We start from the raw sequence: 26,701 nt of genomic DNA, 5'->3' as shown, positions 1-26,701 counted from the left end.
ATCCGGCCCGCGGGCCATAGTTTGCCCACGGCTGGTATATGGGGTACTCAATAAATGTTTATAGAGTAAATATTAAACAAATAACTAAAACACCAGGTTTCCTTTTTGAGGGGGATTTCATACTGATTAGAAGCTCTGAGAAACTAGTACTTAATAGACTCAATTTTGAAGATAAAATCTTCATTAAAAGAAAATCATCATGAGAAATGATAAAAGGAATTCTTATTTTTCCTGGTAAAATTTCTGAGAGCTATTGGCTGATGCTATGTTTGAAGTTAACAAACAAGTATGGGCAAATCAATTACTCACAGAACTTATGAGACTAACTAGTCTTAAGACTAGTCATTTTGAAGCTCCCTTTTAAACCAAAATGGAACTCTATTTAAAAATAAATGTTATGTAGATGGATGACTTTGAAGGATTTAAGCTTTCTACTGAGTCTATGCTATTTTAATAACATTTACTACATGGTGTTTAATATATTTTTTAGTCATAATTGAAAAGTTTCCCTCCTTTTTCAAAGTCTGTTAGAGTATTAGATAAAAATGGGTTTTTTTAAGACTACGGCAAAGAAGCCTAGCTTTAAGTATGGAATAAATTCCTCCAAATTCAACCTAAGAAAATAACCCAAATAATACATTTTTATAAATTCCAAAGATTTCTCCAAAGAAATGCAAATGCAAGTGAAATGTAATTTTAAACTAACCTGGAAAAGCAGAAATGTGAGAATAGTCCTCCTACACACTCTCCACCCACAAAAAAGGCAGAGATATTTTTTAAAAATTGTATCTATTGAAACAGGATTTCACTGATCATGAAAAAAAAATCACAAAAGTAGGATGAATTAAGTATTTCTATCTAATTTTATAAGCACCTGGTCTGCTTTGAATTACATTTTATCCAGGATAGAGTATGGAGTATTCCTCCCAACTGGGTCTGAAATATATTCAAAGATGCACCAACATAACAGAGGAAGCCCGTAGTGTCAGCTATACAATCTATAACGCAGAGGACGAGAAAGAAATAAAAGGAATGTGTAGCACAATCATTTTTACAAATCCAGATGGAAAACACTGAAGGTGGTCTGTCAGGGTTCCAAGAACAACCAAAAGATAGTGGAAAAAAAAGGCACCTGAATGAGGAAATGAATGAAAAGTATCTCCAGAGACAACGAAAAGACTTTCTTTCGTCTCCTTCTCAAAACGAGTGGTCATTTCTTCCTGAGATGTGTCTCCATCTTCCCTTTCTTCTTGAAGCATTTTCATTCTTTCCATTAAGGACTCCAGCTCACTTAGGGAACCTACAATCTGAAGCCAGGAAGGGTGATGGTGTTATTAATATTAGAAATGGGTCCAGTAAACATCTCCACCTCCCACGGTCACCTTGTTATGTACAGAGGTATCAGTACTATTATTAAGTTCCTAAGTGGGTTTTCCACCAACTCCAAAGAAAATCATATCACAGCTTTAAACATTTTCAGAAGTAGGATGTTTTTACCTCAAAGTTTATAGATACATTCGATCTAGAATTCTAGCATTTGGTATATATTAAATCATTTTATGGTTTATTTTTTAAAGTGAGGCAGCTTCAAATTCTTTAATTTTTCTGTCATAAGACATATTTGCTATTGGTTAGTCCAGCATCTTATGGACCAAAGATAAACTGTTCTAGGATCTGCTGTTCAAAGGGTCTAACATTAAAAGCCTAGGATCATTGGAATGCAGCCTTGTTTTAGTCTATGATTTGTAATGGTATCATCTGCGGTAAAAGCCTCTTTAAGAAAATTCAGAATTTCAGGTACAGGTTACATTTTTATAGTAAAAATTATGCTAAAAAATATATATCCTATTTAATCAGAGAATAAATGCTCTGTAGATATTTTTTAAATGTTTTTATTGATTTTTAGAGAGAAAGGAAGAGATAGGGATAGAGTTAGAAACATCGATGAGAGAGAAACAGCATCGACTGGCTGCCTCCTGTATGCCACCTATTGGGAATCGAGCCCACAACCCAGGCATGTGTTCTGACTAGGAACTGAACCGGTGGCTTCTTAGTTCATGGATCGACACTCAACCACTGAGCAACACCGGCTGGACCCTCTAGATATTTTTAATGTTAGAAATTATAAAGGCAAAACAATAAGGAGAGGAGAAAACTGACCCCGAAGTTGTTGCCTGTAAGGGATGCATTCTCTATGTTGTTGTCATTAGCGAGGTCACAAACACAGAAATTGTTGACTGATATTAGCCTGAATCCATTGGAGATTTCTGGATCTCTCTCTGGATTGATGCCACTACCAAAAACAAAGCTTGCCAAAGCATGATAATGTGCCAGTAGGACCACAGCATGTACCAGTTCGGGCAGAGACCAATTATTTTCTCCAGTTTTGACAAGTTTCTAAAATGAGAAAGCAAATCAGAGTAAAAATGAAAATCACAGAATGCTACAAAGCAATAGAAAGCATAAAAAAATCTATTAAATTTCATGTATGTTCATTTATATGAATAAAACTTAAAATTCTGTTTTAAACATGTTTCCTATATTAAAGATGTAGCTGTAGTCAAATACTACTATTACATTAAAACTATCAAACCTAACAATATGATTTTGTTGTGGCTTCGCCTAAATTCATATATATATACTAGAAGCCTGGTACACGAAATTCATGCACTCGAGGTGGGGGGTGTGGGTCCCTCAGCCCAGATTGCGGGAGGGCACAGGCCAGGCTAAGGGACCCCACCAATGCACAATCGGGGCCAAGGAGAGATGCGGGAGGTTGGCCAACCAGGGAAGGACCAAGGGAGGGCTCCAGCGTGTATCCGACTCATCTCGCTCAGTCTCGATCGGCTGGATCCCAGCAGTAAGCGAACCTACCAGTCAGAGCATCTGCCCTCTGGTGGTCAGTGCATGTCATAGCAAGCAGTTGAGCGGCCTTAGCATATCATTAGCATAGTACACTTTGGTTGGTTGAATGGATGACTAGACAACTGAACACTTAGCGTATTAGGCTTTTACTTTATTCACATATATATATATATATATTAGAGGCCTGAAATTCATGCACTCAGGGGAAGTGGGGGGTCCATCAAACCAGACTGTGACCTCTTGCAGTCCAGGAGCCCTCAGGGGATGTCCAACTGACAGCTTAGGCCCGCTCCCCCTAAGCTGGCATTCGGGCATCCTTAGCGCTGCCGCGGAGGTGGGAGAGGCTCCTGCCATTGCCACTGTGCTTGCCAGCTGTGAGCCCACCAGGGGGGCAGCTCCTGTGTTGAGTGTCTGCCCCTTGGTGGTCAGTGCATATCATAGTGACTGGTTATTCCACTGTTCAGTCGATATGCATATTAGCCTTTTATTATATAGGATAAATTCATATATATAGTATCCCCCAAAATGTATATACACTTTAACAGCTGATAGCTGTTATATGAAAATGAAACGTATTTTAATAAACATTGCCTTTATAATTATTCAAAGTGTGTGCATACATTTTTTGGGACACTATCCTATATAATAAAAGGCTAATATGCAAATCTACCGAATGGCAGAATGACTGGTCGTGATGATGCACACTGACCACTAGGGGGCAGACGCTTAACGCAGGAGCTGCCCCCTGGTGTGGGAGTGCTGCTCAGTCAAAGGCCCAGAAGCCAGGCTTACGCGGCAGTGGCAGGAGCCTCTCCCGCCTCTTCGGCCGCGCTAAGGAGAGCAGGGAGTGGCCTAAGCTGTCAGTCAGACATCCCCGAGGGCTCCCGGACTGTGAGACAGCGCAGGCCAGATTGAGGGACCCTCCCACTCTGATTGCATGAATCTCGTGCACCAGGCTTCTAGTTATATATAAAAGTGCTTCCAAAGCATTTTTCCATGTAATGTTATTTTAGTAAGATATTTCAGAGAATTTAAGAACTTTACATTGACATTATCTAGCACAACCATTCATTTAAATTTTTTAAGGTAGAGACTCCACCTTTAAAAATCATATAAAAATCCAATTCAATAAATCAACATTGTTAATCCCTTCATCCTCTCTTCCCCCAAGAACCAAGTCCATCCATTAACCCATCAGGGATTTGTTCTCATCAGTGTTTGCTTTCTCCTCTGTCTATCCATCTGTGTGTGTGTGTGTGTGTGTGTATGTCCTACAGCTCCCTCCAAATTTAAAACATTGTTGAAAGTATCACAGATGCTTCCCCTTTTACCCCATTGACTGTTTTACCCAGCACCTGCCCCCACCCAGGCCTTCACCACACTATTGTCTGTGTCCATAAGTTATGCACATCCTATATAATAAAAGCCTGATATGCAAATTGTCCCCTCAGGTGGTCGTTCAACTGCTCGCTATGATGTGCACTGACCACCAGGGGGTGGCACAGAACATGGCGGGCCTCGGTGACGCAGCGCTGGCAGTGGGCAGCAGTGGAGGTGCTGCCAGCCCTGATGGGCCCCAACGAGAGCGGGACTGTGATGGGATGGTGGAGGAGGTGAGTGGGTGGCGCCAGGCCAAGGTGGGTGCGATCAGGGGCCCGATCACCCTGCCCAGCAACCAGCGGCGGCAGCGGGACTGCTGCCTGGCTCCCAGGCACTGAGGGAGCTGAGTGGGGGGTCCAGCCCTGACCAATCGCCCTACAGGCGGGGCTGGTGGAGCAGGTTAAGGGGGCTATGCCAGGCCAAGGTGGGGTGCCAGGCAGGGCTGCGAGGCTGGAGCCCGATCTCCACAGGCCACCCCAAGGGACCCCACCTGTGCACGAATTCATGCACTGGGGCTCTAGTATTCATATAAGTTCTTTGGTTAATCTTTTCCCACCCACCCCCGCCTTTCCTCTGAGATTCGACAGTCTGTCTCTTTCATGCTTCTATGTCTCTGATTTATTTTGCTTATCAGTTTATTTTGTTCTTTAATTTGGCTCATTTCATGGCTAAAAACTAAAACCAAATGACTGCTTTTGTTTTACTTTCCATTATTTAAATACACACACACACACACACACACACACACACACACTCACTCACCCATAATTTATTACCAAAAACAAATTTCAGGGAAAAGAAAAGGAAAAAACAAATCAATTATATTCTACCCCCTTAATATAACTTTTACACATCTTTTATTTTAATAGGCATGATTATATAATCAGAGTATACATCTCTTTTTATCTGCTTTTCACACTTCACATTTTGACATGTTCATTTCTCAAAGGCGACAGTTCTATATTAATGTTGAAGCCTGGGCTACACTGTCTAGGAGTGGGTGTACAGAACTACTTCTCCACTCCCTATTGTCAGACACACACATTGCTTCTAAATTATTGTTGTTTATTTGCTACTATAGCTTCATGCTACAGCTTGGTTATTATTTTAGAAACAATTCCCGGAAGGAAGTTTAGGGCAAAGGGTATTAATAGTTTTATGACTTTGGATAATACTGCCGGAGAGTTTTCTAAAAGATTGGTAAAATTTACAATGCTTTTGTCAGTTTTTGCATGTTTATCATTAAACCTGAAAGGATAGCCAATATTCATCTTTCAAATTTCTCACCTCATATTCACTTCTTTTTTTTATTTATTATAATCTGACTTCTTTTTCAAACAAACTCCTGAAGCTATTTTCTATTTCTTTTTAGTCCTTATCCTATTAGATCTCTGCAGAATTTACATCTTCCTTGCTTCCTTCTAGAAATTTATCTCCCTTGACTCCATCTCCCTCGCAGACTCCTCCTTTTTCTATTTGTCTCCACAATGTTGGCTTCTCCATTCTGCCCATGATCTTTTCTTGTGCAATTTCTCCCTGAATGGATCATTCATTCCTTCAACCTGACCTTTGCTTATCCTATCTAATAAAAGAGAAACATGCAAATTGACTGCACCTCCGCTATGCCCACAAGCCACGCCCACAAGCCAATCAGGAGTGAGTATGCAAATTAACCCAACCAAGATGGCGGCAGCCATGGAGCTGGAATGAGCAGGAGGCTTGGGTTGCCCCCGGCGATGGAGGAAGCCAAGCTTTCCGCCCACCCTGGCCTCCGCTCAAGGTTACAAAGTTTCAATTATAGAAGCTAAATAAATCCCAGATACCTGCTTCCAGCTGGCCCTGGCCTCCACTCAAGGAGGCGCTGAAAAAAAAAAAAAAGAAGCAAAAAAGGAGGGGCTGGGAGCTTGGGTCGCCGGGGGCCATGGCCAGCCTGAAAACAGCCATCAGCCCCTCACCCAGGCTGGCCAGGCACCCCAGTGGGACCCCCACCCTGATCCAGGACACCCTTCAGGGTAAACCAGCTGGCCCCCGCCTGTGCACCAGGCCTCTATCTATACTAATAAAAGGGTAATATGCTAATTAGACTGGGAGACCTTCCAGGAGACTTCCAGACATTCCTCTGGACAAAGCCATGGTGGACGGGCCGAGGTAGAGGCGGTCAGAGGCCAAGAGGGGATGGCAGTTGTGGGTGATTAGGCCAGGATGGGACAGCAGTTGTGGGTGATCAGGCTGGTTGGGGGTGGGACTGTTGAGTGTATGCAGACCACAGGGGGCCAGTTGGGGGTGAACAGGCTGTCAGTAGGGGTCAGTTTGGAGTGAGCAGGCCAGCAGGGGGGCAGTTGGGGGCAAGCAGGCCAGTGGGGAGGGAAGGTGAGGGTGAGCAGGCCAGCAGGGGGGGGCAGTTGGGGGTGATCACGCTGGCGGGGGGAGGCAGTTGGGGGCGAGTAGGCCAGCAGGCAGAGTGTTAGGGGCAATCAGGCAGGCAGGCAGGCGAGCGGTCAGGAGCCAGCAGTCCTGGATTGTGAGAGGGATGTCTGACTGCCGGTTTAGGTCTGATCCCTGTAAACCGGCAGTAGGACATCCTTAGAGGGTTACCAGATTGGAGAGGGTGCAGGCTGGGCTGAGGAACACTCCCCCACACCCCGTGCACGAATTTCGTGCACCGGGCCACCAGTTTGTAAATAATTATCCAATTTTATTTCTCCTCTATCCTTTATCTTGAGTTACAGACCTGCAGTTCCTCCAGTAGCTGGACACAACCACATGGATGCCACAATCTCCTGTCCTCAGGCCTGTGTGTTTTCTCCTGCTCAAGCCATTGCATTTTGCCCAGTCAGGAAGGCAGAACCTTAAAATGGTTCTCCTACCCCACCCCCTTTTTCATCCTCACATTCTGCCTGTCACCAAGTCCTGCTTATTCTTAGGCAAATAATTATATACTGTCTGATCCCTCCTCTTCATCTGCCTATGAATTTAAAAAAAGTAATCTCTTAGGTGGATTCCTGCAACTGTTTTATGACTGGCCTCCCTGCTTCTAGTCTGTACCATCTGTAATTTATCTTCTGCATCAACTAATATGCTCATATTGCCACTCAGCTCAAAACCTTAATGATTCTTGACTCTTTATCATAGTGATTTCTAAGCTCTTTTGAGCACATATATTTCTATCAGTAACAATTAGAAGCCTACCTCTGATAATACATTTATTTATAAATTAATATATATTTACAAAATTTTATACATGTACTATAATGCTATTATGAAACAAAAAATACAAAAGAATGACATACGAATACACACACACATTACATTTTCTGACATTTTGAAGGACTGTCTTGTGCACTCTGTGAGGTACCATAACTTTCTGATGGTAAAACACAAATTCTTTAATACAGTATTCATTGGGTCATACCATATGATCCCAATTCTTTCCATCTCCTGTCCCCACTGCACATAACCACTCCTCCACTTAAGTAACTAAAGTTGCTAGCTACTTTTCCAGCATATCGTAATATTCCATACTCTGCTCTCAGTCTGGAATGTCCTCCTCTACTCCAAAACTCCCCCTAATTCTTCAAGCCGTAGCTCAAATATGACCTCTTTCATGAAACCTCTGGATCAATTCTCTTTACTCACACATTCATACACTATTATACTGCGATCACTGTCTCTCTTCCTCTAGACTCCAAGCAGGCCCTAGGGCAGTGTCCATCCTTTTAGACCCACCAGAGTTTCTGACACAAAGTAATTAACATGTGACATAAAAATAATGAGTAATTCCTTTATCTAACGAACATATTGCAAAACCAGAACATAAGCATCAGGACAACACTGTTCTTCAGAGATTCCCAAACAGGTAATTGAAATCTGAGCATATACAGATGGACAAAAATTAAGTGAATGTAACTGGGCAAATAACTAACAAAAATGTAATCTAGTAATATTTTTTTAAAAGGACATCTCAATGCATTAGAAGCAGAGATTTTAAATGCCTTAGGCTTGTATTGATAATAATTTAGATGATTGCTCCTATTTATTAGTTACTAAGTGCCCCGCACAGTGTTAAGAATATTCTATAACCACCTCACCCTGCTGGCCTTTGATGAAAGGTCCTTTTGAAGTGCTTTAGTCCATCACAACTCTAAATGCCATCACAGGCATTTAAACATTCACACACACCAGCTGGCAAAACACTTCTTATTTGCAAAACCATTCTGTGAAAATCTTAAAATGATTTAATGTTAGAATTGGAAAAGAGCTTAGAACTCATATAATCTAGGTCCCTTATTTTATAGCAGGGGAACTACTTAGGCCCAAATAAGTTAATTTACTGAAGGTCACAACCTTGTGAGTAGTAGCAGAGGAGAGACTAGACCCCAGGTATCCTATCATGCTTGTGTATTTTCTTTCTTCTACCCACTGCTTTTCTCATAGCCACTCAAAGCACTTGTGCAAGCTAATTATTGATTACTCAAAGAGAAGCATTCATTCATACTTAGAGTAAACCCACTGACTTCCTAAATTTATTTTTCTACATATATTAATATTCTATTTTATTTTTCAAGTTCCTAATATATGCAAGTTTTAAAAATTGAGTCTTAAGCAAAATACTTAACTAGAAAACTACTCAGTTGGAATCATTAGTAAATATCTTTTTTATTTCAAAGAAACATCCAGTACCTGAATGTGCTCTTTCGTGATCAGCCAGGGTCGGTGTGCTAGCAGCTTATTTATTTCATTAAGGTTTTTCAGTCTTTGTGGTACATATTTCAAACCATTCAACCACTCAGCGATACCTCCTGTCTTTAGGAATTCATCCACATGCATGTTTATTAGGTAAGAACACTGATGTCTAGCTGCAGCCTAAAACACAAAGAGTTAGTTGATAAAAAGTCATGGTAGAGTCTTATTCTACTATTTCTAAACAAAAATATAGATGGAACTAATCATTTTTGTAGCCAGTAACTCTTGTCTTACAGAATATTCATCCTTCTAAAACTTCCATCAGAATGACGCCATAGATTCTTGAATCAATACAGGAAGCTGACACTTGTACTAGTATAAGCCCATGAATTGTCACACAAAGTCAATTACTTCCTCATCTAGAAATTGGTGCCAGTCAACTTAAAAGCTACTTTCCTATTTTGTGAAGAAAGTACATGTTTGTTTCATTATGGTAAATTATATCAACTGTAGTCTATTTAAAACAATAAAATCTCATTAACTTGTATTCTACCAATTCAGAATGCATTCTAATTTGGGTAATTCTCTTATAGCCTTTGGTGTAACTGTTGACATCAGTCTTATCTGTGCATACCACTGAGAAGAAACTGAAGATCACTGACCCTTTCCTTCCTATGCAGCCAAAATCAGCCGTGATACTGAAAACTAGATAAATCCACACACGGCAAACTGTCGCAGCTCCTTTCTTCAGGGCTCCTCAGTAAAATAGTGTCGTTTATTCTTTCTGTTTTCTGTATCTTATTTCTTTCTTAGTTTATGATCATTCTAGGTCTGTTTCCAGCCTTACTGTCATCAAAACCTTAAGCTAAAATTACATTCTTAGTCAAGTTCATCATTCAATAAAACACAGAATGCTACATTTTCTGTTTGTTTAAAACTACAGTGAGAGCATAAACAAGGTAATCAAAGTAAACCTGGTAAGACCAATCTGCTAACTCCTGGCCATCTCTGCTAGCTCTGCCAGCCCAGCTGGTCTAAATCTCTAAATATAAAGCACTTGCATCACATTCATTCCTCTTTTTCTCTGGTAATAGTTCAACTGTAGCACTGCTTCTTTCTACCCTTCTCATTCCTGCTGCCTAATCCCCCAATTTATAATTCTCTCCTACAAACATTAACTAGTTAACTAGTGCCAAGTACTATACTTAAAAGTATTATCATTCACTTAAGAATTCTTCTCTTCTCCAGAGTCTCCATTGGTGCAGACTGATACTTTCCTCTTAGCCAAAATAGTAATTATTTTCATGTATACAATGACTAAATAAAATGTCACAAACTGGTTTTATACTAACAATAAAAACAAGATATCAAGAGCAAAAACAAAACTTGTGGGATATTACAAGTTTGGCCCCTACAAGCATCTTTAATCATAAGAGAGTAAGTATAGAAAATGATTTTAGTGAAAATTAAATGAGAAATTTTCAGTACATTAAGTGGTTGAAAGCATTCAGAATATACCCAAGGGGCCTGGTATCCAAAAGGCCACAGCCTTCTTGAATTCTTATGTCCTTAAAATTATACTTAGTTCTACACACCCACACTCATAATGCTAGAGGGAAGAAGGAAGAAGTGAGCGCAGTGTCACCATTATTGCGATGTAGTGCCTGTGTGGTAGAGGAAGGGGGCCGTCCATGCGCAGCATGTAGAACTGGCTCCGCAGGAAAGACTCCAGGTACTGGGTGTGCAGACTCATAACCTGGGTGATGTTGTCCAGACGACCGGATGTAGAGTATTCTTCCACAAGAAAGTTAGTTCGTTCATCCGCTGTGTTTGCTTGAGCAACCTTACAACCAAGAAACCCAATACAAGATAATTATTGAGAAGTAAACACATCCTTGGTTTACATAAATTATGCCACTACTGAAGCAAATGAATGTTCTTTTGATATTAACAGATGCTGGAATTACACAGTTGCTCATATGGGAAACAGAAGTAAAAAGAAAGCACCACTCATTTTTGGCTCTGGTACCACCATTTATTAAACAACAAATGTCAAATTATCAAACATTACACACACAGCTATGAAATTGGAGAAAAGAAGCTTCCATCTGCTTTGCCAGGAACATAAGGCAAATATTTCAGAGCCTACATGCGTGGCCATTGTCACACCAATTTGTGGTGAGGCAAAATAATGGCATTTAATTATATACATAATTTTATGTCAATAGCCTATGAAGTTATTTAATCACATTATCTTTAGACAAATATTTTCCGTCTGATCCTTTGCTTTTTTTGTTTTTCAAAATTAAAAAGGGGCCTTCTGAAGTCTTTTTTAGGGAAAAAGGAAAATATGATAATTTGTAGGGAAGTGTTAATTGAAAAATTAATAACATGATAATACTGTCTTTCCTATTTTGAGCCTATCATGTTAATTATAAAATCAAGGTAAGTTATTAAAATGGACATCCTCCATCCTAGGGAATCAATAGAGCTTACTCAAAAATAGGTTATTTGTATTACAGTTTTATACACAATGACAGGTTGGGCATCACATCAAGAATTGGCTTGGAAGGTGTAAAGAGCTTATTAGCACCTTGTAGAAGGCCCCAGCTCTGTGGGAATGAATAGGCATGAGATGCTATTTCTAGTATTTGTTCATTACTTATTGATTTTAGATTAGAGTTCTAGACTTAAGAAGAATGTATTCCTTGTATTAAATTCAAGATTAAATTCAAGCTCATGCATCTCGTTATTAGCAGAGCCTGATCTGGAAACAGATTTCCTAAAGGCCAAACTAACAGTCTTTCCAAAGACCCACACTGCTCGTAAGAAATCCTGTTAACTTACAGGGCTGGCTCCACAGTCTCTTCTTAAAATAAGTTATATAAAAGGCACTGCTGACAGAAAAATTTAATCCCAAAGAAAATATGTTTGAAAAGTGTAAATTGCAAGGAAATGCTAATTACAATTGGTGTGAAAAAGCAATTTCATTTTAGCTCACTAGAAAGCCAAAATATATGTTCATTTACCCATTTCCCCCATTTTGTTAACTATAGGGACCAAGATGATTGTTAAAAATAATAGGATCCTGATAAACTACATATAATTAGGGATAGTATACTAGGTGTACCAGTTAATAATGCGGGTTTTTTTCAATAGATGGAGTTACACATATGTTGATATATATGCGATTTGATATGTATGCTATTTTGTTGTATTGACAGCAAGCTTCAAAACTTCGTATGTCAAATTTGCTGAAGGTGTTAACATCATAGGTATTTTTTATGCTTAAAATGTCAAATTTTGTGCCAAATAGCATTTGCAGGAAGTTTTAATTCATTACTTTATTTTGAAGAAAAGTGCTGCTGAATACTTCAGGAAGCTTATGATGAACATGCTCCATCTCAAGTTACTAGTGAACGCTGGTTTAAATGCTTTAAAAGTGATGATTTTGATGTGAAAGACAAAGAACGTCCAGGTCAACCAAAAAAGTTTGAAGACCAACAATTACAAGCATTATTGGATGAAGATGCGTGTCAAAGTCAAAAACAACTTGCAGAAAGATTAAACATTGCTCAGCAAACAATTTCCAATCATTCACAAGCAATGGGAAAGATTTTAAAGGAAAGAAAATGGGTGCCACATCAACTGAATGGAAAGACAAATGGAAAACCGAAAAGTCATCAGTAAAATGTTGCTTCAATGGCATGAAAGAAAGTCTTGTTTGCATAGAATTGTGACTGACGATGAAAAGTGGATTTATTCTGAGAATCTGAAATGCACAAAATCATGGGTTGATCCAAGTCAACCATCAACATCAACTGCAAGGCCAAATCGCTTCGGAAAGAAGACAATGCTCTGCGTTTGGTGGGATCAGGAAGGTGTGGTGTATTATGAGCTTCTAAAACCAGGTGAAACCGTTAATACTGATCACTACTGACAACAAATAATCAATTTGAACCACGCTTTGATCGTGAAACGACCAGAATGGGCCAGAAAACAGGGCAAAGTAATTTTACTTCATGATGACGCACCATCACACACTTCAAAACCAGTTATAGACACGTTAAAAGATCTTGCCTGGGAAGTATTAACCCACCCGCCATATTCACCAGACCTTGCTCCTTCAGATTACCACTTGTTCTGATGGATGGCACTCGCACTTTCTGAGTAGCACTTCAAAACATACGAAGAAGTGGAAAATTGGGTCTCTGAATGGTTTGCCTCAAAACAAGAAAAGTTCTATTGGGACAGTATCCACAAATTACCTGAAAGATGGGGGAAATGTGTAGCTCACCACCTACGTCAGCTATAGTCACTGAGCTCCTAAAACATTACTGTTATCTTTCATTTAAATTGTAAGGTTACTAAAAAAGTGAAATGAAGGTAAAGGAACTGCTGACTTTGGCAATGACCTAGAATGTCTTATTTGAATTCTACTCATCCCTTAGGACAATGTTTGGCACAAAATAGATGCTCTATAAATATTTGTTGACTAATTTCAGAACAATATGGGAATTATGTTGGTGCTTTGAGATAAATGCTATCTTTGCAATACATAGTGAATCAGTATATATAACCATATTCAATATGAATTAATAACCCCTTGAAGCAGAGAAAAACTCCTTAATTAGTGGTTCCCAAACATTTCTTAGCCCACGTGTATCTGAGAGGCATCTAGGAATCTAGAAGGTCCTGCACATTGCTGTGATCCTCATAGAGATGCACACCCACATAACAGGCACAAATCCTGTCCTGATTTTAATCTCCTTTGTGTCATTTTACAATCTTTCCTTCTTGCATTCCCCACCTTGACTCCCCATCCTCACCAAAGGTACAGATTTAATCAGGGACTCTGTAGCATTTTGTACAATGAAGACTTAGAAACAAATGAAAAGAATAAGTACCAGTGATGTAATACCATGTTTTGTTTAATAACTGGTTTAATAAGGAAACTTAACAGGTTTAGTTGGGAAACTTACTTTTTCATTTCAAAATATCTTTTCTTAACATTTATGTAACCTATAATCAACATGACAGTGGCCATTTTAAAACCTAAAACCTTCAGATTAATATTAAATTTTATGACTGTTAGCAGCTTTGCTCAGAAAAGTTATATTTGAAATCAAACATGTTAAAATTTGTTTCTAACCTTACTAATAATAACTATTATTTTATTAATAGTTACACACACAATATTTTAAGTGAACTTGAAAAGAAAATATTTCTGTAGTTTTTTGACATAGAAATAAGAAACGAGCAAAACACATATTTACTTCCATATTAAAAATGGAGATATTCTTTGATATAATTATTATTTATCACACTTCCATGTATTTTATGACAAATAAACTTACTTCCTTCTCTGGAATAAAGGCACTTGGTCCTCTTGTCAAGGGCTGAGATACTCTGATTCTTTTATCCTGTTTTTAAAAGAAAAGTTTTATGTATTAATGATGACTTTCTAAGAAAAGTTAAATTGGTGCATACTTATTGTTAAAGTACTAAAATAGAATTATGTAAAATCAGAGTGTTAGGTCTCAGATCAACAAAAACCCATGGGGCCACTGGATGAATAAGATAATGGGACCAGCTCCTAACCAATGCTGCATGCACAGTAGGCTCCCAAAATGTCACTTCCTCAGGCACATTCTACAGCGCCATAGACTTTTAGTCCATAGTTGACATGACTGAAAACTATCAACCTCCATAATAAAAACCTACCTAATAGTACCTCAAATTGAAAGCTAAAGGAAAGGTTAAATTCAAAGAATTAAATATCATGCAACTCCCCAAAGCAATGAATGACCTGACCTGTGTGGTTTTTAAAAAGAAAATAGGAATAATTATATCAAAGATAAAGTTTTGAGGGTTTAAGTAAGAAAAATGTAAAACTTGGAGAAGTAGAAGTTAATTTAACCTAAGAAATAGGAGAATGCAAGAATGCTTATTGTTACACTTGCTATTCAATTTAGTATTAACAACTGGTAGATTGCCAATGACATGTTGCTCTGTTAGATATTTTTATGTTTCAAATTGTTATGATTTTTTTAATTAAAAAATATCTTGGTGTCCCCATTTAAGTGTGATTATCTGTAAGCCACAAAAATTCCCATCAGGGACTAACTTCCTTCTCCATAGGCAGGTGGAAGAGCAGGAATAGCCAAGGGAGGCCCTCTGGCTTTGAAGTTCTTAGGCAGGAGAAGAGATTGCAGAAATGGCCACTTAATTTTCTATAATACAAATAATATTTTAAAGTGCTGAAAAAGAAGCCCTCCAAAACCGTAATAAAAAAATAGGGACTATGCCATGGTTTATAAAGATTATAAACAATGAGTGGGAAATTACAGAGCATGGGAACTGGAAGAGAGTGAATTAAGCTTTAGATGTCACTAAGCCCTCCTCAGGAAGCGTCTAAATTGAGGAGGTAGCTCCAGGTGATATTTCTTATCTGAGGATGGCAATTATCTCTCACATGGCCACAGCTGACTAAGCAACGATTTTCAACCCTTTTTTATCTCACGGCACACATAAACTAATTACTAAAATTCTGCAGCACACCAAAAAATGTATTTTGCCTATCTGACAACAAAAGAAAGGTGTATTGATTCATTCACATTGGAGGGCTATTGTGTTGGCTGTTGTAATTTTTTTTCTTGACAACCTAAGGGAAAAGAAGTCAGTGCCCTGGATGAAATAGCCAGGTATTATATGTTTTAAGAATTCTTGTGGCACAGCGGTTGAAAATCGCTGGACTAGACCAATAAACATAGAAGCTGACCTGCAGCCCATAGGTGCCTTGGTGAAAGAGTTCTGCCTAAATAGTTGAGGGTAATTAGCTGGAGCAGTAGGATTCCAGAACACTAGAAGTCACTCTAGAGTACTGGAGTTGTACAAAAGCAATGTAACCTGATGGAGAAGAGGAACAAATAGCGCTCAGAAGCAGGAGCAAAGAGAGAATAATGAAGAGGCACCAGAGTAAGCATCAACCATGCCTGCTTCGAAGGGAAAACCACTAGTTTCCATGGATTCACTAGAGAAAGCAAAGCCTAATCATAGCTCTCTTCTCTCCCTTCCTCCCTCCTTCTTTAGCTCTGCACAAAGTCATCCGAGTCTTTTTGTTCCTTACAAACAGCCCACCAAACACGAAATAGTGGCTTAAATCCCTTACTTTATTAGGATGCAGTCACCATACAAGTTGACAAAAGTAGGCAGTCAAGCATTCAATGATTTTTTTTAAGAGCTTAATCAGATCTTTAATCACAGGGTGAACAAAACAGATATGGTCCCTGCCCTGATGAGTCTGGCACAAAATCATCATTAAATTTCAGGGTTCTATAGAAATAAATATATTAAATAATGATAATTTTAAACCGCTACATTCTCAGAAAGAACTAGGCATAATTTATGTTATATTTATAAAGTGATGACAAATATATCTCAATTTATTGGTCAAGTACATTAGAGGACTCCATGTAAAAATAAGTAATTTCAAATTTTTAATATTGGCATTTCTTGCCTACATCAACCATAATCAAGATTTACCCAGAAAAATAACTTCCAAGAAAATAACAGATTTCTTCCCTTTGCTACTCTCTGGAAGTTATAGAAAGTGAAATTTCAAATACTCTCCATTTAATATAGCCTAATGCACTAGTATGTAAAAAGCAATTTCCTTTACAACTGATGATTCCAAATAAACAATGCAGTCAGAGAAACTGATTCTTAGGACAAATCATAAGTTTGAGGAGAAAAATGCCAATAGGAAGGTAAGTGGAATATTTTAAGTACATTTATAAAAATACATAAAATTCATAAAAATACAAGGAGGAAAAATAAAAGTGTACAAAGGGAATTTGGAGATGCAGAATGATTTACTACTAAGATGATTTGTTTATTAAAAAAAATCACTATCTGATACACACACATTTAAACTTACCTTTAAATGTTTGAAATTGTTATTTTGCTTACAAAAATATTTTCTGGAAAAAGAGATGTTTGCATCTGAAATACATTTTCAGATTACTGAAAATTACTGCACTTAAAAGAACATCTCTTAGTTTTAATCAATTAATAAGCAATGGAAACAAAATTTCATTTGTGTCAACATTCATTTATTCAGCAAATTATTAAACATTTACACTGTGCTTAGCATAATGGGGACACAAAGAATGGTTAGATGGGCAGAACTGCATACAACTAACCGTATATAGCATATGATATATTGCACAGTGGATGCATACACCAAGTGATGTGGGAAGACATAATTTTAGCAATTACAATTTACTTTATTTCCCTATTGTTGAATATTAAAGTTGTGTACAGTTTTCACTATTATAAATAATGCTATCCTGAATATCTTTGTACAAAGAGATTTTGGGGGCATATTTTGTGGTATTTAGGCTAGTTTCTTTAGGAAGATTCCCAGATGTGTATTTATTGGGGTTTGGACTGTAAATATAGTTAAAGTTCTTATTGCCGATATACTAACACAAATGTTTTACCGCCCTGCCTGGGTAGCTTAATTGGTTAGTGTCATCCAGATATGCCAAGGTTACATGTTCCATCAGTGGAGTAACAAATTGATCTCTCTCTCAAATCAATAAAAAAAAATTTTTAAAAAGTTTTACCAAGTTTGTTTCCTTCAGCTGAGTAAATGTCCACTTAGCCCATTAACTACAAAAGTGAAAAACAACATCCACAAATGTGTGTGAAACTTTTTATTATAAACTGTTTTCAACAATATAATTCTGGGGGTGATGTAGCCCCTGGGCCTCACACACAAACACACACAACAATGCCCCCTCCCCGCCCCCGCCGCCCCCCACACACATACACACAGGCACAAAAACAGCTGGGAAGTTACTGCAACAGCCCAGGGAGAGATGATGTGGCCTGACCTAAGAGCTGTTTAGACACTGAAGAGAAGGAAAAACTAACATTATTTTCAAGTTTCACCATCATGTACCCTTCTCCTTGGTTGCATTTTTGAAATGACATCACTACTGGAAAGATCAGCCTAGCTAGCTCCTGCTTCTGTGTAAGGAGCACCTTTTCTGGTGAGGACTTTACAATTGTGTCAGTTGGTTGCTTTGGATATTTATATGGAGGTGAAAAACAAAATTTTAAAAATGACCAAGCAGCTAATAAATCCTACTATAAACTCATTTTACTGAAAGTTTCTTTTCTCCACAAACTTTCTATCAACTTTTTAAAGTTGATAAGATCAAACACAAAAGAAATAGGATTGCATCATATCCAAAAGATTCACTTTTTTAAACCATAAGCTGAAATACTGGTCTCCTTTCTTCAGCTTTTATTTCAAATCCAAAATGTTTAGGACTGAATTTCTACTTCATTCATACCCCAACCAGCTTGTCTGAAGTCTCTTGACCTGTGTTGCCTTATATGGTAGTAATCAGCCACATGTGACTAAATTTAAATGAATTAAAATTAAATAAAGTTAAAATTGCAGTTTCTCAATCACATGAGTCACAATTCAAGTGCCCAACAGCCACATGTGGCTATGGCTACTGTACAGGAAAGGGCAGATGATTCCATCTGGCATCGCAGAAGGTTCTACCAGCTAGGGATGCAACACTTTTAAAATCACATCTTCAGGCATTTTAATGCCTTTCTGAAATGTTAAATGACAGCTCTGCAGAGTTATTGCTTTGATTGTTACTCCTACTCAATCCCATAACCAAGCATTTTAATGTAATTGCAGAAATCCTCTCAACCAAACTAAGAGTGAATCCACACAGGAGCAATGCAGGGGGGGAAAGAAAAAAAAAAAAAATCAGTTCCAAAGGATCCTTGTCTCAATTTCTGCTCACATTACAGTCTCCAGAAAAATATCAAGGAATTTCCCTCCTCTTTTGTCCCTTTTAAACAATGATGGTAAAAACCACCCGAGGTCTACCTTGTTAACAATTTAGTGTACAGTACAGTCTTCTTAACTGTAAACACAGTGTCATACAACAGATGTTTAGGATTTTTTCATCCTCCTAACGGCAATTTTATACCATTGAACAACAACTCCTCATTTCCCTCACCCCTCAGCCCTTGACAACTACTACTTCCTGCTTTTTATGTAAGCACACTCTTCAGATCCCAGCTGAGATGCTGTGTAATCACCAGCCTTCTTCACCTCCCAACACCATTCAGATCTGCCTCTTCCTGTGTAACTCTCCCTTTGCTGGGCTTCCATAGCACCGAACCACCCACTCCACTTCTTCGTCCACTTTTACACTTTCCCTAGATGTTCCCTATGTTTTTTTCATCAATAGTCATTCTCTCAAGTGTTTCTTCCATGGCTTACAACTTGTATTGCACACAAAAAATTCTACTGAATTGTGTGACAGTCACTATATTGGGAGAAGAGAGCAGAGAGGGTAAAGTAGAAAAAAGGGACATGTGATATGAAAATGAGCAAGCCATACAACTGACCCCTCCATCTTTTACATCCATCTAGGAGCTTAGCCTTTTGGTCTGACTTCTGAACTGCTGTGACATCATCTGCTTGTAATACTAGCACCTTCAAATCAACATATCTAAAACTAATCTGCTACCCCAAACCAGCTGTTCCTGCTTACTCTCCTCTATAAGTTATAAAATCGCCCCCTCCCCCTCCCCGCCCCCCCCCTCCCCCTCACCAGTAACCCTGGCTCCAATTTACAGCTATCCTTGACTCTTTATCCTAGGAGTCTGCATTCAAACAGTTGCCAAATCCTATCATTGCTCTTACCAAACTAAATCTTTGTCATTCTTTCAACAGACCCTTCAACCATAAGAGTTTCTCTTGGCTGAGGAATACTTTCCTCTCACAAATAAGAATAATATCAATATTAGGTCTTGGCTTTCCCTCTTGCTTGGAGGCTTTGAGAAGACAACACATAAAAAATGTAAAAACTCCAAAGCATAAAACAAAATAAGGTCCTATTTTTATTTTTCTCCTGCCAATTTTCCCTAATGTAAAACAAAACACCCCAAACTGGAATAGCTGTATTTTCTCCGCAGATGCCACTCTAATAGAATAACTGACGGGTTGTTCTGTAAGTGAAATAACCTGCCGCTGCACTGGTTCTGAAGAACAACACTGCCATACCTCCTCTCCTCTCTTAGTTTAGTATAAGGCTAATATCTTATTCTGGGGAACAAACGACTTTGATCATACTAGTGCTGAATCTTGTACAACAGCTTTTGAATCATGAGCCTTGTTTTGTTTCATGAAAATCCAAAACCAACAAGTAAGCCCTGAGGCTTTTTTAGCTGTATAGTCCATTTACAGTAGCCACTAGTCACATGTAGCTATTTAAATTTAAGATGATTAACATTAAAGTTAAAAATTTCGTGCCTCAATTGCACTAGTTACATTTCAAAGGTGCCATAGTCACATGTGGCTACTGGGTACCATGATGGACAATGCAAATCTAGGATTTTTCCATCATCGCCAAAGGTTCTATGGTACAGCACTGCTCCATAGCATTATCAGTCCTGATTCTAGCTACTGGGCTGATGAAAAGATACAAAATGGCAAAAAATTCAGGAGTAAAATAAGCACAATAAACATGTACTAAACTTACTTCATAGATATAAAAATTGATTTGAATACTAAAACTGAAAAAAAAAACACAGTAAAATAAATGAACTACAAAGGCAAGTTGGAGACGATACCATTCTTCAGTCTTAATTTTTTAAAATATGTTTTTATTGGTTTCAGAAAGAGGAAGGGAGAGGGAGAGATAGAAACATCAATGATGAGAGATAATCACTGACTAGCTGCTTCCATTGATTGACTGGGGATTGAGCCCAAAACCTGAGCCTGGGCCCTGACCTCCTGGTTCATGGGTTGATGCTCAACCACTGAGCAACACCAGCTGGGATGTTGTCTTAATTTGATGACAATGTTCAAATAACTAAAAATTCAAATAACTAAAAAAATCTCATAATTTCAATTAAGAAAAAACTGTAACTATATAATAGGAACTGGTACTTTCATATGTCAGTTCTATATGTTCTAAATTAATCTCAATAGAAAATTAAGAAGCTTACAAGTTACAAATTCTTCAAATTATGTCTTTAGGTGTAATCAGTAAATTACTTGCCCTGAAAATGCTGAATGCCAAAAATAATTAATTGCTGCATTTAAAGCTACTACTTTCAAATAAATTATTAAACTTAATTTTACTTTTCTTCAGTTTATTTCATTAAAAAATGGAAAAGTAAAAAACACATTCTACTCATTAAAATATCAAAGCTTATGAATTTATCTCTTTATGAGAGAATATTTTTTGGAAACGAACTTTTAAAACAAGACAAAGTTTACTAAAAAGAGTAGCATTGTTTACATTTGTACAAATATTAGAGAAAGAGAAACACTGAACGGACCATCAATCCTCAGAGGGAAGGCTGGGTAGGGGGTTGGGGGTGGGGGGAGAGGAGATCAACCAAAGGACTTGTATGCATGTATATTAGCATAACCAATGGACACAGACACTGGAGCAGTGGGGGCTTGTCCTGGGGGGTGGGAGTGGCCAGGGAGGGGTCGATGGGGGAAAAAGGAGACATATGTAATACTTTAAACAATAAAAATAAATAAATAAATAAAATAAACCTGCCACTTCAAGGTTACAAAAAATAGCCTGTACTTTAGGTTTCAATGTTAGTATAATAAGTGCATAGTTTTCTAGTTACCTCAAAATAAACAAGACCATTGATATGATCTAAGCATCACTAATTTTTAAGCATTAAAATGAGAACCAGAACATTGAACTAGACATCTATACTAATAAAAGGGTAATATGCTAATTAGACCAGATGACCCTCCAGACAAAGCCATGGTGGCGGGGGCTGAGGCAGAGGCAGTTAGGGGCGACCAGGATGGCAGGGGAGGGCGGTTAGGGGGCGAGCAGGCCAGCAGGCAGAGGCAGTTAGGGGCGATCAGGCAGGCAGGGGAGCAGTTAGGGGCATCAGGCAGGCAGGCAGAGTGGTTAGGGGTGATCAGGCAGGCAGGCAGGTGGGCAGTTAGTAGCTAGCAGTCCCGGATTGCGAGAGGGATGTCCAACTGCCGGTTTAGGCCCGATCCCCTAAACCGGCAGTTGGACATAAATCGGCAGTCAGACATCCCGGATTGGAGAGGGTGCAGGCTGGGCTGAGGGACCCCCTCCCCCCCATGCACGAATTTCGTGCACCAGGCCTCTAGTTCTAAGATAAAACTGCACATTCAAATCAAAGAAAACACCTACCAATCAGTATGCCCTAACTAAAGTCTTCATTATTAAACAGCTCCTGTAATAGCTCTTTTAGGAATATAGAAAGTACCCTGGCCAGTGTGGCTCAGTTGGTTGGAGCGTCATCCTGTGCACCAAAAGGTTGCTGGTTTAATTCCCGGTCAGGGCACACGCCCAGAATGCAGGCTCAGTCCCCAGTTGGGATGTGTATGAGAGGCAACCAATCCTTCACATTGATGTTCTCTTTCTCTCTACCCCTGCTCCCCGCCCCCTCTCTGTTTCTTTCTCTCTCTCAAAAAAAAAAAATAATAATAAATAATCATAAAAACATATTTTTTTAAAGTTCAGAAAAAGAATAATGAAAGAATAAAAGCTATGTAATGGAGCTTACATACTCATTAAAATTAGACAACTTGAACAACAATAAACAGAACGAATGTAACTGAATGTTACAGGTATAGTGATATAATGAAAAGGGTGCTAAAAACCTGAGTTCTTTTCCCCCTCTCAAGCACTGAGAGACCTTGATCAATCTCAGAGGCATCAATTTTCTCATCTTAAAAATGAGAAAGATGATCTCCAAGAATCTTTTAACATTTTCTGGTTAATGTGAAATGCTGTGAGTTTCTAAATGCTGGTAGAAAAGTTTTCAGAAGCAAAATAACCAAAATGCTTTAAAATTATCTTCTCATTAATTGTACTGGTTTAAAATATTATTTTTAAATAACCACTTTACTTAGTCTATTAATAAATTGATAAACTTAGATTTAAATTTTCGGTAAAATGTTATAAAACCAAGATTAAAAAATAACCCATATTATAGATATATATTATACAATTTAAACATTTTTTGAACAGAATAACTTTAATTCTAAATATATCTAAGGTTATTTTCAATGTTGTATACTCTATGTCCTCTATAAATGATCTAGTTAAGAAAACATAATATTCTAAAAAAAAAAAAAGTGAATAAATTAACAATAAACATTTCTTTCAAGGATCTATGTTACTTAATGATTTTCTTCCTTCTCTAGTTTTTATCCCCCAAATAAATCAAGGGATAATGAGAAACGATTTTATAGTAAATAATGAGTAGTCTTGTTAATAATCTTTATAAGAACAAAAATCTTTATAATCTATTATCTACACTAATAAAAGAGAAACATGCAAATTACCGTCATTACGCTACGCTACCAGCCAATCAGAGTGAGTATTCAAATTAACCTGAAAACATGGCAGCAGCTCCGCGCCCCCCACTGCTCTGGGCTTGTGGGGGTCGGCGAAGTCGGGCACCAGAGCCTGAGGCTGGCTGCAGCCTGGAAGACGAAAAAGCCGCCTGCCCCGTGATCCTAGGCTGCAGCCAGCAGCAGAAGCCTCACATCCGCCTGCACCACGTCCTGGGGGAGACAGAGAAATCGGGCCCCAGCTCCTGAGGCTGGCTGCAGCCCAAGAGACAAAGAAGCTGCCTGCCCCGTGATCCCAGGCTGCAGACAGCTGGAGAAGTCGCCCACACTGCATCCAAGGGAAGAGGGAGAAGCCGCCTGCCTGCGATCCAGGTGCCAGCACCTGCGGCTGGCTACAGCCTGGTAAATGGAGAAGCTGCCCACCCCGCAGTCCCGGGCACCAGTACCTGTGGCTGGCTGTGGCCCAGGAGACAGAGCTGCCCACCCCGCGGTCCAGGGAGCCAGCACTTGTGGCTGCAGCCCAGGCGAAGCCACCTGCCCACCATCCCCTGCGGCTGCAGCCGACCTGGTGACTATGGCTGACCAGAGGGAGGGAAGCCCGGATCCTGGGTGCCTGTGGTCGGCTGGAGGAGGGAATCCTGGGTCCCAGATGCGGTGCTGAGGCAGAAATGGTTAGGAGCAATCAAGCCAGCAGGGGATCAGTTAGGGACAATCAGGATGGCAGGCAGAAGCAGTTAGGGGCAATCAGGCAGGCAGGCGAGCGGTTAGGAGCCAGCAGTTCTGGATTGTCTGACTGCCCGTTATCCCCTGAAGGGTCCCAGATTGGAGAGGGTGCAGGCTGGGCTGAGGGACACCCTCCCCCACCCCGCATAATTTCGTGCACTGGGCCACTAGTTGTAAATAATTTTTCAAAGTCCTCACAAAATAATGTATGGACTATTGTTCTCAGATAATTCTATTAAAAATGTATTATAGAATTTTAGCTTCAGCATTAAGGAGTACTAGGCCTGTATATATTAGAGTTTCAATTTTCAATAACCTTTTTTAGGGGGTTCAAGTAGGTTTTCAAATACAACTGTTTCTTCACTAGAATGCAATCTCCAAAAAATACAATTTTTTCTTCTAAAAGAAGAGCCATATGATCATCAGTATACCAAACATGTATACAATGATCAGAGCATAGGAGGTGGCTGCTGGGTCGAGATGCCTCACTCAAATGCTGGCACTTGGTGCTGGTTGTTGACTGGGATGCCTCGCTTTTCCACATGGGCTGCTTTTGCTTCCTCCAAGTATGGCAGCTGGGCTCCCAAAGGAAGCATCCAAATAGCAAAGGTTAAAGCTCTAGCTCCTCCCCATGAGTTTTTATCACCAGCCCTTCAAAGCCTAATTTTACTTTCTAAAGCAAAGAAATTTAGTTTCTCTAGTTGCACTCCAAACTATCTTTCCACTAAGATGAGTGTATTACAGTGGGAACAACTCTGAGTGCTTTCAGCCCAATTAATGAGTGGTTCAAGACCTAAGTGACTAAGTTCACATGACAAGGTACATTTCCAAATCAATAAAACCAGTCCAAGTGATGGTTTTTAGAGAATTTAAAGGCTAATCCAAGGGTGATTTCATGCTATGATCAAGAGCAGAAGTGAACCTACCAAAGTTGTCACTTGTACCCATAATGTAAATAAGATTATTTTAAATAACAGTTTGAATAGACATGTGACTGTTTAATCAGCAGAATTTAGTTGGCAAATAATACTTTTGATGTACCAACGCAGTGGTCGGCAAACTCATTAGTCAACAGAGCCAAATATCAACAGTACAACGATTGAAATTTCTTTTGAGAGCTGAAAACCGACTTCTGTGCATGGGCCACAAAGTTTCAATTGCACCGTATGTGCGCGACTGCACGTGGTATTTTGTGGAAGAGCCACACTCAAGGGGCCAAAGAGCCGCATGTGGCTTGCGAGCTGCAGTTTGCCGACCACTGTACCAATGGACTTCTGCATTCCAGATAGCCAATAATTTCTTTTTTATTTTGTTAATGTCAATATTATGTGCTGCTTTGACATCTGATAAAATTGGGAGAATCTCAAAATATCTAATTTTAAGTACCTCTCCCCAATCTGCTCATGCAGAGAAGGCCCCCTGGTCAAACAATCTTCCTTATCATCAGAAGGACCAGATAAAATTCCTGTTTATCCTCAAGTAGCAGGTTTCAGTTCCCTACCAGCCGATGAAATTGTTCAAACAAGCCAATATAGCTTCCCACAGGAACCCCGGGGGTAACTCACCCTCATCATGCTACAAAGCCTTTCTCCCACAGCCTCCAATTGTTCACTCCTGAGTGAAACCTCAATATAGCCCTGCATGTTTTCTTCTCCTGTGAACCTACGTAACTAATAAACGGTGGATCTTATTTGTTCAGTGTTGAATGTTCAGTGTTTGACCACCCCAGAGCCCAAAGTTGGAAAGAGGGAGCGCACCAATGGGGTGAACAGGAGGCTCGTGAGACTATTTATATGAGTTAATACCTGAAAAGCTCTTAAAACAGGGGTGTATTATTTACTACACTAGAGGCCCGGTGCACGAAATTCATGCAGTGGGGGGGGGGGGGGGCCCAGCCTGGCCTGTGCCCTCTCCCAGTGCGGGAGCCCCACAATCGATCGCCCTAAAGAGGTAGGTCCCACCCACCCATCCAGGGGTCCTCGATGGATTGCCCCAAAGAGGTAGGTTGGAGCTGGGGGTCCTGCCTCCACAACGCACGGAGCCACAGGACCCCCAGGCCTTGCACGCAGCATCAAGCCCCCACCCACCTGCGCGCGCACGCAGCCCCACCCACCCGTGCACGCCCGCTGCGCATGCAGCCTCCTGGTGATCGCTCGTTGCGGCATGAGGGTGTCACGGTGTGAGGGCGTGATGACCACATAGGCTTTTATTAATAGGATAGGTATTTGCTATTATTAGAATACATAACAATGAATTCATAAAACGTAAACTAGTTTATAAATGTCACTAGTAAAAATGCTTAAACATTATCTAACAAGTTAAAGAAAAGATTTATACAGTAGATTAGATGTAAAAAAAACTATTAGTTGGCTCACAGTAGTCTCTTAATTCAGTATTTTGCTCAACAAATGATGCCGAAAATTAAAAAAAAAAAAACCAATTTGGAAAATAAAGCCACTTAAGTGAGAAACACACATTTATAAAATAATTGATTATAGATATTCTAATGAGCAGATGATCATTTTCAATAATTAAAATTTAGATTTAAAAAATCATTAAAATGTAGAAAGTCATCCAGATTACATCTCTTGACCTTAAAAATAAAAATAAGTATTTAATATTTAATGTTTAACC

General features: G+C 39.3%; 1 protein-coding gene across 1 annotated transcript in view; it reads right to left on the bottom strand.

Annotated features, from left to right (window-relative positions):
* The window catches only part of SESN3 (sestrin 3), a 68,741-nt gene that overhangs the window by 14,523 nt on the left and 27,517 nt on the right, over window positions 1-26,701 (bottom strand). The window contains exons 2-6 of the mRNA XM_080641951.1: window positions 14,286-14,351; window positions 10,574-10,771; window positions 8,926-9,108; window positions 2,161-2,397; window positions 1,133-1,307 (exon numbers count right to left, since the gene is read on the bottom strand). Of these exons, the coding sequence (XP_080498077.1) occupies window positions 1,133-1,307; window positions 2,161-2,397; window positions 8,926-9,108; window positions 10,574-10,771; window positions 14,286-14,351 (859 nt within the window). The remainder of the gene's footprint in view (window positions 1-1,132; window positions 1,308-2,160; window positions 2,398-8,925; window positions 9,109-10,573; window positions 10,772-14,285; window positions 14,352-26,701) is intronic.

The sequence above is a fragment of the Plecotus auritus genome (assembly GCF_963455305.1).
Source record: "Plecotus auritus genome assembly, chromosome: 9".
NCBI classification, from domain to species: Eukaryota; Metazoa; Chordata; class Mammalia; order Chiroptera; family Vespertilionidae; genus Plecotus; species Plecotus auritus.
The sequence above is the reverse complement of the archived record's forward strand: the minus strand, read 5'-3'. Positions and strand labels throughout refer to the sequence as shown.